Source organism: Ostrea edulis, chromosome 3 (assembly GCF_947568905.1).
Source record: "Ostrea edulis chromosome 3, xbOstEdul1.1, whole genome shotgun sequence".
NCBI lineage: Eukaryota > Metazoa > Mollusca > Bivalvia > Ostreida > Ostreidae > Ostrea > Ostrea edulis.
The window spans coordinates 34,894,310-34,907,815 of record NC_079166.1 but is presented as its reverse complement, the minus strand read 5'-3'; the positions used below and the strand labels follow the sequence as shown (position 1 = coordinate 34,907,815).

Here is a 13,506-nt window from a genome sequence, read left to right as displayed (position 1 = left end):
AAGCAGTTGAAAAGGCAAATCCCGATATCCCGATCGGGATTGCAAAAATACCCCGAAATCCCGATTTTCTAAAAATATCTCCCATTTTACGACAACAACCCCTCCATTTCCATTCGGAATTTGAAATCCCGCGTCATTTCTGAACTGGCCTATCAGAAATCGGGACAATAGTCAGTCATTGCTGTTTACCTGTGTCACATGGTATCGGGGTGATGTGATTTACCTGGTCTGCCTGTGTCGGGGTGCTTATTGGACAGTGCGAAGCATATTTTGATAGTAATTAATCGGGAGGACGCATTTCAAATTGACATATCCTTTATACAAACGTGAATGACAACGATAAAAGTGTCACTATGCACCACCAAACAATCGGACATTCCCAATTTTTTGCCTCTCGCTGACAGCATCCAAAATATGCAATAAGGTACGTAAAATATATGTTTTTCCAACTATAATAATATAGACTATCCGAATCACTCTGTCTATAGCGATGTATTACATAGTCTATATAGTGTAGTATTCAATACTAGACTTTGTGACATGCGTAATTCTCACAAGTCTGTACTGAATTTTATATTAGCAAGTCGCCTTAATTTACAAGTAAAAACGTATATTTTGATGTGGTTTTTTTCCTGGTAATTATTTCAGATGTCATGGGTGCAAAGGTTTTGTTCGCAAACTGCATAGCAGGGCAGACTACTCCTTTTCTGGTTGCAATGCAGATTGTTCCACCAGACTCTGCAAGCCCATGTTTACAGACAACCAAGATCGCCTTTGTAGTTGTACTTAAATGCATGTGCTTCAATTTAAATTTTGATATATTGACCAGCCAATGTGTATATGGTGTAAAAGGATGCAACTTTAAGTATTATTTGATATTTGTATGTGACTTGTTGGAGAGTATTTTTTGCTGAATAGATGATTTTAATAAAATACTTATGTATATCTTTCAAAGTTTTTTTTTTTTTTTTTTTTTTTTTTTTTTTATAGTTTTCTTCAAGTTAATGGTCAAACACACTTGATGTTGTGTTAATGTATGATACATGTATAATGATTAGATTGATATTTTATTTAAAAAGACAAATATTTATTTTCATGGTAAAATGTCGTGAATTTTGAGCGTTGGAAAAAGGTCGTCGCGCGCAAAATCCCCCATGGGGATTTTCAAAAGTTGGCATGTATGCAATGGCAATGCTGATGTCTCCATATGAATGAAATATTCTGGAGAGGGACGTTACACTAATCCCAACACAATAATATTTTTTTTTAAAGGAAAATTTGGTGTCTTAATCTACATGTCTTAATCATGAATGACCAAGTCGCGGTCTTCGCTCAACAACACCTACTTTTTACTTCGACAAGAACTGTATATTTTGCGCAAATTTTCTGATAGGAAACGTGGCGCTAATGGCTTTTCTGTATCCAAACTTATAGATATTTGTAGAGAAAGAAATGAGGAATGGTAAAAAACAATACCATCGTCTCGGCTAATTTGTATTCACCCGATTCAATTTATCACTAAACATGTAGCGTGGATTTTCTAACTCTTAAGCAAATCCCAACACCCTAAGCAAGTTTTTTTTCCAAGGTCACTGACGAAAAGTAGGTCAATCATCAAGGTCACAATGTCAAAATGTTTGGTACCATCTAAAAGTTTAGTCACAAAGAATACACATATTAAATATGAAAATACTGTCATTTACCATTCAAATGTTATGGCCAAAGTTAAACATTTTGCAGACTGACAAACAAACGAACAGAGCAAACACGATTACGGGATCGTACACAGGGGCGGGTCCAGTAATTGAGACTAAGCGGGAAGGGGGCGCAAGTTTATGAGACAGGGGTCTGGGAGCCGCCTTGGACTCCTGCATGGATTTTACAAATTTTATAGGGCTTGAAATATGTCTCCTAAGTACATGTAGTTATTTTTACTATTTTCTGTCTTTTTTGGATAAAAGTGAAATTAATAAAATGACGCAAATTTTAAGTTTTTTTTGGGGGGAGTGGGTTGAAAGTTCTCCCAATAAAAGTAAATAAATAAATCAAAACATTTTGTCATTTATTTCTCCGAGAGTGGAAGAAATTATTGCTTCTTTTATCGTTTACAATTTTTTGGACAAAAGACCATGATTTACCTTAATTTTGAAAATTTTGGAGGGGGGGAGTGCCATTTCTTAAATCCGACACTGATACACTCATGATTTTAAAATCTCAAACTGTTAAATAATTTTTATGAATTAATTATCACTTCTTTAATTGTCTCATAAAAAAGGTATCTCATTTTGTGCCAGAATCAATGTTTACATGTTTCATATTAACTCTTCTCATTTTCATCGATTTTTCTTTCAAAATAAGGCTTTACGCCTCATAAAAAATCATTCATTTGAAATTTTGGTATGAATAAATTAGTTTGTGAATGTTTACACTGTTCCCGATGATTATAGCAATTACGTTTCTTTTATTTCTTTCATGTGTGAAGATAAATGATAAATCCCGGTTTTTATCAAAATGTACGATTTTGCCCCCAAATTACACGTTTCCCCTTTGTTTTGTGCTCTCGATTTTTTATATACGCTAGAGCATCCCTTGACTCACCGTTTGAAAACAAAAACATTCCTGTTGCAATTAGTTGCAATCCTAGATAGTGGTAGGATTCTATCAGTAACTCTGATATAATATGGGTATTTTACCGTCATTATCGCCAGTTAGACCAATATTTGAATCTTGGGATAATGTGTTACTTTTACATTTTCTATTAAGGTACCTCCATGATCTATTTATAACAGCCATGCAATACGTCATACGGAAGCGCATGTTTGTCATGTTGTTATGATACAAAATATTCTCATGTAAACAACCAAAATAGTTTTTAAGAGTTAGTAGCTCCCTCTCTCTATGTAAGACAGATTTTAAAAATTGTGCAGTTTACGTGTATAAATGAAACATGACCTGCCTTAACATACCCGCGTATGGGGTATCTTGTTAAAACAAGAGTGACATTGTTCCGTCACCGGAATTATTTATCCGGATTTTGTTTTTTAGTTCTTTCCGATCTGATGTTTTGAGAACGTATTACAAACGTTATATGCAGCATGTGCTCCTGAGCACTCGCGCATCTGTTTACCTGCATAAAATGTAGATCTTCAGTGTCTTGTTCACTTGAAACTGTTCATGCACAGCGTAAGTGTTTATCTAGATTTTTTGTTTAGATTGCAAAGTTAGTGAAACGTGTTTACCTATTCAGTTTTGCATATGTATACTAGGTTATGGATCGGAGAAATTTCGGGATATATATGAAAAGAACTGTTATTGTGAAATTATCTGGATTTTTTGCAGGCGCGTCGGCAAGTTTTTGACATTGGGGCGGCGAAATGGATTTAAAAAAAAAAAAGGAGGGGGGGGGGGGGTAACGTATTTTAGCTAGTATGTACATATATTCACCAACACTCCCATATTTTCCTAATATATATCTTTCCATCTATTGAAAAAATTGCAATATTTGTCTTCAATTCAAACATTTAATAACTTAAGAAATATCAAGGAAGTTGTATGCAAGTTAAACACATTAAACTCATTTTTATCAAATTATATAAATGTACATTGATTCATTGAACAGTTCAGAAACGTCCAAAAATAAGTCCTCGTCCATCCCGTGCTGATACAAACTCGTCAGTGACTTCTGATAAGTCCATTTTATCCGTAGCTTCCCTGTGGGTGTGTAGAATCATCAAGTGATTAAGCCTCTCCTCTGTCATAGACGCACGAAGATAGGTCTTGACTCGGCACAGTGCAGAGGATGTGCTGAAAATTTTCGCCCCAGCACGGGGTCGAACCAGCGACCTGCGGCACCCACCGCCTAGCAAGACTGTCAAACCAGTGCGTAAGTCCACTCGGCCACAACGACTTCCCTAAAAAGCAAGTTTTGTTATGTTCCTAAAGCGCTACTTTTATCGTTTAGATCCTAGGGGTAAACGTAAGGTTGGGTGTTATAATTGTTTGTTTGTGGACTTACGCACTGGTTTGACAGTCTTGCTAGGCGGTGGGTGCCGCAGATCGCTGGTTCGACCCCGGGCTGGGGCAAATATTTTCAGTACCTAGTTGTGATTATTTAGTGCTTTATATATTAATTGATTATCACATGTATCTTATAGATCCTAGGGGTAAACGTAAGGTTGGGTGTTATAATTGTTTCTTTGTGCTTTATGCAAGGTGAAGATAACGAACAGTGATCAATCTCATAACTCCTACAAGCAATACAAAATAGATAGTTGGGCAAACACGGACACCTGGACACACCGGAGGTGGGATCAGGTGCCTAGGAGGAGTAAGCATCCCCTGTTGACCGGTCACACCCGCCGTGAGCCCCATATCCTGATCAGGTAAACAGAGTTATCCGCAGTCAAAATCAGTGTGCCAAGAACGGCTTAACAATCGGTATGAAACACGTCAGACAGCATTTGACCCAATGCGAGATTGTATTGACGAACTAGATCGTTATAATGACCATAGAATTTGCGAAATGCTGACTTCAATCGAGACTGTTGAAATCCCTGTACCATCAACTTGTTTGTCAGTAGCTTACCTCGATTTAAAAACTGACTATACCCAGAACAAGCTCTTGCATATCGAATCAGTTGAGATATATAAACACCATATGCAGGTGATAATGGAATATTGCTACATAAATGTGGGAAGTTGACGATGGAGAAGCTGAAATCATCCCGTTTGTCATACAGTTGAGTTGTAAGTTTGCCGTTAATGTCTACTTTCAATAAAATATCTAAGTATGAAGCAGAAGTGGACGACTCTGTGGTGTCCTTTATTTCCAGCTCACAGGGATATATCAAATCGATATATGAATGAAAGCTATCATTGTTAATAGACAAAACGTCATCGATATATCTAAAAGTCGAATTAAATATTCTATACAATTGCATCGAGAGATCCACTCTCCTTATAAAATATCTTAAACACTGAATGACACAGCGACTGTGTGAGATTGCATCAGTGTGTATAAGTAGCGCTTTAGGAGCATAACAAAACTTCCTTTTTAGGGAAGTCGTTGTGGCCGAGTGGACTTACGCACTGGTTTGACAGTCTTGCTAGGCGGTGGGTGCCGCAGGTCGTTGGTTTGACCCCGGGCTGGGGCAAATATTTTCAGTACCTAGTTGTGATTATTTAGTGCTTTATATATTAATTAATTGATTATCACATGTATCGTTTAGATCCTAGGGGTAAACGTAAGGTTGGGTGTTATAATTGTTTGTTTGTGCTTTATATATATATATATATATATATATATATATATATATATATATATATAGCATCACGGAGCTACATAAATTGATGATCAGATGGAGTTCAATCACATAACATTTATTTCTCTACAGGCTGCTTCGTAAAGGGATGGTTTCCCCTCACTCGTCGGGAGAAAAATGACATCTAACGAAAAACATCCACATGGCTGAGAATATGTTACACAGAAACATACTGGATAGTTGCTAAGCATGATTACACACAGGACTGAGTAAATAGAAATTTATGGGAATGACTGCAAGTGCTGACAAGTTCTGAACGCTTATTCAATGAAGATTTTTCGGGATGACATATTATAAAGAATTTCTCTAGAATACAAAGGTTGCACTTTTTTGAAATGTTTGAGTATGATATTTTTCCTAAAATTTCCCACTTGATTTTGTAGTCAATATTTTTGTCTTTCAATGTCCATATGAATTTGCTGAGCTCGGTGGTATTCTTTTTCGTGGGATTACGGAATGAATCAGTGTGGTTGGCGTATCTTAATTTGTACTCGGTGTCTGCTAGTCCCACGTAGCTCTCTTCTTGCCCATTATCGGCTCTAACTCTAGCTAAATACACAATTCCGTGGGCGCAACATTCACCGTTGAGCGGGCATTTATCTTTGTTTCGGCAATTACACCTGTTTCATGTATTTCCGGTCTGGCGCACTTGTTTGATTGAAGCGTTATGCGAGTCAATTACATTTTGCTTGAATGGCATACAACTGTATGATATTTTAATAGTATTTCTGTTGATAATCGGACGTAGAACATGACCTATAGGGAAACATTCATATATAATATACAATTGGGTGCATATTTGGCGAGTGAAAGTTTGGCGGAGAGCTATCTAACCGCTAAAATAAGCTAAATATATCACCCGCAGAATTAACCCGCTATACGGTATTTTAGAATAAAATCATATCAAATGTTATAACTATCTAATTTAATTCTTATTGTATCCTTGTCCCTGATTGGTGAAATTCCAATTGAGGAACGCAAGTTATTTTTGTATAACCTGGTTTGGTAGGGGGACACCCCCCCTTGCCCCCCCCCCCCCCCCCCTTGCCCCCCCCCCCCCCCCCTTGACAACCAGAAGCCGGAACTATTTTTCTCTCTCTCTCTTAATTTACATCGCAGCACTGTTTTCAGCCTTCTATGGAATAGAAAGTCAACGTGTATAATACTCCTATCAACACTTTTTTACGTGATACAAGCAGCCTTGTCGGGTCACGGGGTCAATCGGCAATAAATCGGATGTTTACAAACGGTATATGAAATGACGCGCGTCAAAGTAAACTGTGTTTTTATGCTTTTTATATTGATTTAGACGTTTTATATTTGTGATTTATTTGTTACTTGATTTATGATGGATATTGGTGACTGTACCATTTGTCTAGAAACATTTAATTCGTGGAAATTAACAGCTCTGAAGGAATTTTTAAGCAGACGAGGACTATCCACCGAGGGAACCAAGAATGAGTTAGCCGCCTTATGCTTTGCTTCAAGTGTTATGAAATTGCCTTTGAAAGTGTCAGACTGTGAGTATGTTGACCAACTTCAGAAAGAGTACAAAGATTTGCTTTGTATAGAAGATATTATTTTACCCGATCCCTTGAAACTCGGAGGTGGATGACAGAACGAGAAGTGCGGGATGTCTCAGTGGCCCCCCTTATTTTTGTCGGACATTGTGAACTTTTTTATAGATAAAGGCACCAGCAACACCGTGAAAACATATTTGAATGATTACAAATACTAACAATGTTTTAGTGTTAATGTAAACATTCAGTTATGACATAATCAACTCCTAAGACTCCTAAAGAGTCATATCATATATATACTAATATGCAGCAAGATATTGAAATTGAAACATTGCCAATCTGGTCACAGTAGTCAATATTAGTATCTTGGTAGTGGTGGGTACAAATTGCAAGTACCAGCAATGACCTTAACTATATCATCTAAGTGATATAAAAGTGTTATTGGCATTTCATTCTTGATGATATGAAATTGTTTCAAACGGCGAATTGCCTGCTCTACATATATTCGCCTGTTTGCAATAGACTTTGTCTTTGAAACATCAGAGGCAGACATCTGAGAAACTCTACATCTACCTGGAGGTACCAAGAGTTCAGCCCTTAACAAGGTGAGCTCTTCTCGTATTGGGAAACCCCTATCTGCCATAACTTTATCGTAAGGCTCTATTATATTGAGAAAACCTGAATTCAATGTTACAAACTTATCACTGGCACGCCCAGTCCAAGCCTCGGAAACAAAATTGATCATGCCAGCAGGAGTTATACTTACTAAAATTTTTGCAGTATGGTGGTGTTTGTAGTCACTCCAAGTTTGTACAGCTACCTGCAAATTATTTTGTGTCTCAATAAAAATGTATGTGCAGTCAATGATATACCGCACACCTCTATACACATTGTTTCGGAAGGATGGGGGTAAATTTGATAAAACCACTTCTCTTGGTGGATTAAATACTAAAGTGCCAAGTACTGAACTCAAGAGTTTTATCCAAGTAGTGAATACACTAGATACATGTGTAGCTGAAACACCAAACCTATCAGCAATATCTTCATTCAAAAGCCCTAATCTTAATTTCATAAAACATAACATCATCTCCTCCTTTGGACTTAGTGTTCTTAAATTGCATGAAAACTTGTTTTTTTTTTGTTTCAAAGGATTGCATAATCTTTTGGGACCCTTCCAGTAACGTACTTTATGAATATGAGGCAGAATTGCTTGAAATCCTGTATTGAAGGAAGCTTGATTGGGCAAACCTGTGTAATATTTTACTTTAGCATCAGACTTCATTACTGTACTAGTACATACTGAAAAATTTTTAATTGGTACCAAAGACTTTTCTTTTGACTTTGTTTAAAGTTTCATTTCAAGTTCCTTTATTTTCTCTTCTAAATGGGCAACTTTTTCCAGATAGTCATTTGAGAATTTGTTCTAGGCACCGACAGGTCGGCTAGCTGAATTGTATAATAGTTTCAGCAATGTGAAAATTACAGGCATGCAGTACAGGTCGACAAACAGAAGTAGATGTCATAATTTAGATATTGATATCTGAAAGTATGTTTACGTACCTGTATATCACCTCGACTGATAACGCTAACACTTCTTTATAGGATACAGTAACAACGTTTACCCGTGTATACCGAGTAGATAGAGAGCACTTATCCTTGTACCCTAGCTGAACTTTTGCACACCGTGTAGATAATCAACTCTAACTCGTGTAATGACAAACACTTCTAACCACTGCACTTTGCAAATACTAAACAATTCATTATTTCAATACCACCTAGACTGACAACTCTAACTCTTATATACCACAAACATTGAAAATTTTAATCATTGTCCAACGCCTCGACGGATATTGATAACCTTTCTTCTAACAATGCTCATCAAACACAAAGGCAATGCAAAATTAAATCACCGAAACAGGCTAATAGAACCCTTGATTATATATTTGTTTTTTTTGGTTTTTATCTAGGATCTAAATCCTTTCAGTAAGGGTCTTCGAATATATTCTTTGAGGAGTCTGAGGAAGCAGTTGGTAAGGCTGGTGTTTGTTGTAGATTTCTGACTGCGAAAAATAATAACATATCTTAATATACATGTATTTATTACAATTTATTATTTTATGCACTGAAATACTAACAAATATTAAATCAAAAGCCTCATGTGCTTCAGAGTTGACTTGTCCACGATTCCCAACAAGGGAGGGTATATACAGCACCATCTTGTGATCTTTATTATAATTTCTTTCATCTTTAAGGTATGGTAAAACCAAATGTATATGCATAAGTATTATGCTTAACTAGATTTATATCTGCAGAATTTCAAGATCACAAACTAGGAACACGACACGTTGAAGTCCTTATTCATCTACCCACCCCCCTCTTTATATTCATACGCAATTAAAAACATCATTTCAATAGATTTCCAAAGTCTTTCACCATTATTGTTTGGCTAAAATTTGAATATATCATACATAACTTTATTAACCATGTTAACAAATCTTAAACTCAATGAAAGACATGCAGTGTCTGCTTTCATATACATACAGTACGACCAGCGCGGATCCCGTAATAACCCCCCCCCCCCCCGCGGTATGTTAATCCTTCCCGCGCTATTCCGCCGGGGGATTTCATCGCGGGGCAGAGTTACACCGCCGCGGTGTGAAGTACCGTTGTTTACCTATTAGGGCTATCTACCTGTACACTAGTTATTTTATTCGTCGGCAAAAAATGACTAGGGCTTGATTATCAGTTTTCTGGCATTACATACCGGCATATTAAATAAATCTTTTAACAAAATATAAAATCGGGAACGTTGATTTGTCCTTACTAAAACCAGATACACATGTACTTAGGATTTACCTGTATCATATTTAATACACGTCAACTTTTTTATTCTAAAAAAAAAAATCCGTTATTTAATTTTGTTTTTTAATATATTATGCTCCATGTAATGATACTGTACCTTGGATAAGAAGCTATGTGCTAATAATATTTACAGTGGAAAAAAAGAAAGATTTACAAATGACCGTATGTGAGTGCAAGATTAATATGTTCTGTCTGTTTTAATGGCGTTTACATATGTATATAGACTTTAAGAATTGATTCAAAAATTTATTGATAACAAAATATCATTTTGTCTTTTTTGGGAATAAAGACATGTCAATTTTATATTTTGCTAAAAGATTTTGTCTTCCCATTTCAATCGAACTTCATTTATATGTACACTTATCGGCTCCGTGTTGTACGTGTTCTATTCTTTTTAGAGAAGTCGAGAGAAAGGCTATGCCTCTCGACTTCTCTAAAGAGAATACACGTGTTCTTAAAACAACACACTGGGGAGAAGTGGACATGATAAAAATCCGGTGTGTATATGTGAAACGCGTCGCATAAAGGACGTGAAAATTATAATGTCTCAACCGAAGGATATGCAATCTGCTTTCTTAATTCTTTTGATTACGGTACGAATGTGAGCAACATCAAAACGTACTCTCTAATTACATACATGTATGTTTAATCAAAATCCAACATATTTTGTAGACTAATCGCACATGCATAAGGCGGGTGGCGTATACCCCCAAAAGTACGTTTTACTTGTTATCAACTTTGTGTTGTTATATTATATGATATTGTTATAATTTTGGAGTTTCACTAATTCTGTTCACTTGTTTATCTTGTATGCATGCTCAGCATTTATTGCTCTATACTGTTATCACAATGGGTAACAGGATATGTCTGTCAGCGTCCTACACTAGTGGTCGCCGATGTTCTCATGGGAATATAAGGGTTCATTGTTTATATCCCTGATTAAGGTTAGCCATTATCGGTGCTTTATGATTTTGGTTAGGAACCTTGAAGTTTGAGGGGCATGCCCAAGTTGGAGTCAGTTCTGTATTGGAGTTTAATACAGATGGATGTCAGTTCTGCTCCGTAAGCAGATGGACTGATGTGTATATTGAACTTCAACTATTTGAAGTTGTTCAACACAAATGTTGTGTGTAAATATGTGTATATTTGTAAATAAACTGTAAATATAACATCTGCCTTATTCTTGGACATTAGCACGTTACAATTTTGGTGGCAGCGGTGGGATTATTATTACAAGTGATATGGCAGAAAATTTAGATACCCCAACTGTGCTATTAGGAATAAGACGTAATAGGTCAGATACAGGAATAGGGACGATGACATCCACCCCTCATGAGATCCAGCGTATAGAAAGAGAATGTGCAGCGCTTGATCGAGAAATACGCAATACTACAGCGGCACTCAGAAACAATAGTTACAATGATAATCATCAAAGTAACAGGGATTTCATGAAACCTTTAGTACGTCCATCTGCATATGATGGGTCTGAGCCGTGGGGTGATTATAAAGTCCAGTTTGAACTCGTGGCGGAGATGAATGGATGGGACGACATAAGGAAGCCCATGTTCTTAGCGTCCTCGTTAAGGGGTGCTGCACAAGGAGTGTTAGCTGATCTGGAGCCAGGAAAACGACGTTCCTATGTTGAATTGTCAACTGCACTAAGTCGCCGTTTTGGATCCGAGAACAGAACTGAACTGTTCCGAGTTCAGCTAAAAAACCTTGTCCGGAAAAGAGACCGATCACTTCCGGAGTTAGCTCAATATATAAAACGATTGAGCAGAAAAGCTTACCCTAATGCTCCGCGAGATCTACTGGAAACATTGTGTCTGGGTCATTTCATAGACGCCCTTACTGACTCCGACATGAGACTGAGGATTCAGCAAGCGCATCCAAAAACCATTGATGATGCTAAAAAACTGTCCGTGGAACTGGATGCATTTAATATGGCTGAAAAACAGCCAGCAAAACGAGCTACTACAACGGTGCGGAATGTAACTGTCAGTGACTATGCAAATGAAAAATCATTCAGTGCTGATGACATTAAAGCATGCATGGGAGCAATTTCAAAGGAACTCGTTGAAATGCGCAAGGAAATAGCAACAATGAAAAAATCGAAAGATACATGTGCTGCTAATTCAAAACCATCAACAAAAGAAATCCGTTGTTGGAACTGTGGTGGGAATCATTTTAGAAGGAACTGCCCGAAAGCCAAAAAACTTATCAAGTTCTGGTAAGGGATATTCAAACTTTACCCCGCGATCTTCTCGAATATCGAAGGACGGGTCTGGTATGTATGTGGATGGATGTATACATGATGCCGAATCTGTACGATTTCTTGTAGATACAGGTGCCAATGTCTCTATCATTAATACCAGTGTCTACAGGAAAATGAATCCACTCCCTGAATTACAATCTTCTAAAATGAAGATGGCTGATGGCAAATGTATTCATGCAAAAGGGATCGCGACAATGAACGTGACTCTCGCAGGCATTTCTGTACAGCACGAATTCTGGATTGTTGACATTGATGAGGACATTGAGGGATTGCTCGGATTTGATTTCTTGAAGGCACATAAATGTGTTCTTGATGTAGGAAACAGTCAGTTTAAATTGAATGGGCATATTGTAAAATGTTGAACATTCTCGTGCAACTACATGCGATGTTGTAGGGTTGTTCTGGAAGATACCAGTGTTGTTCCAACTGGAAGTGAGATGTTGCTTCAAGGAAAAGTTTTGGATACCGATTTAGTACCTAAGACCGGCCTTGTTATTCCTACGGAGAAATTCACTGAAAAGTATAAACTGATTGTAGGGAAAGCTGTAGTAAATTTGTCGAAGGAAAAAGTTCCTATACGTGTGCTCAATGTGTCGGGCAAATCAATCAAACTTTATCCGAGAACAGTAGTTGGTCACTGCGAAGCTGTAACAATAGACCGAAGTGAGGAAACTTGTTCTTATCCAGATGGCAAAATTCCGGATTACCTTTCGACTTTACTATCTGAATCATGTGTCAATTTGGATGGAAAACAATCGGAAATCCTAAAACAGTTTTTGATCAACAACAAAGATGTGTTTGCACCCGACAAACTAGCACTTGGTCGCACAGGAGTAATCAAACACAAGATTGACACTCAGGGCGCTACACCCATCAAACAACAACCCCGTCGAATGCCATTTGCTAAGAGATCTGAGGTGTCATCACAGATCGAAATGATGTTATCTCGGGACGTGATTGAAAAATCAAACAGTCCTTGGGCTTCACCAATTGTATTGGTGAGGAAGAAGGATGGTTCCCTTCGGTTTTGTGGAAGATGAGGATCGTGAGAAAACTGCCTTTGTGACCGAAAATGGACTGTACCAGTTCAAGGTCATGCCCTTTAGACTGTGTAATGCACCCGCCACCTTTGAAAGATTAATGAGTAAAGTATTATCGGGATTATCTTGGAAAACCTGTTTGGTTTATCTTGATGACGTGATTGTTTTTGGTCAAGACTTTGAGACAACGTTAAATCGTTTAGAGGAAGTGCTTTTGCGACTACGTACTGCGGGACTGAAATTAAGTCCAAAGAAATTTTTCTTATTTCAAAAGCGAGTGATATACTTGGGGCATATTGTAACCCCGGACGGAATTCAAGAGGATCAATCAAAAATTGATGCCATAAAATATTGGCCTGTGCCCGTCAACATTAAGCAGCTTCGTAGTTTTCTTGGATTATGCTCTCATTATCGCAAGTTTATTTTGAACTTTGCAAAAGTTGCTCGTCCATTAAATTCCATGACAGAAAAAACCCATTTTTGTGGAC

The 13,506-nt window shown here is 37.3% G+C and overlaps 1 protein-coding gene across 1 annotated transcript; it reads left to right on the top strand.

The window, feature by feature from the left end:
• Positions 1 to 10,944: 10,944 nt before the first annotated feature.
• On the top strand, positions 10,945 to 13,018 carry LOC125676529 (uncharacterized). The gene is made up of 2 exons (XM_056160877.1): positions 10,945 to 11,933; positions 12,373 to 13,018. Exons 1-2 carry the CDS (start codon positions 10,945 to 10,947, stop codon positions 13,016 to 13,018), a joined length of 1,635 nt encoding a protein of 544 aa, XP_056016852.1.
• The last annotated feature ends 488 nt before the right edge of the window (positions 13,019 to 13,506 follow it).

What these genes read in the sequence shown, in the direction of transcription:
- LOC125676529 (XM_056160877.1), top strand. Translation starts at nt 10,945, where the DNA reads ATGGCAGAAAATTTAGATACCCCAACTGTGCTATTAGGAATAAGACGT. An exon ending in AAAAAACTTATCAAGTTCTG is followed by an intron (nt 11,934 to 12,372) that starts GTAAGGGATATT and finishes GCGATGTTGTAG; the next exon opens with GGTTGTTCTGGAAGATACCA.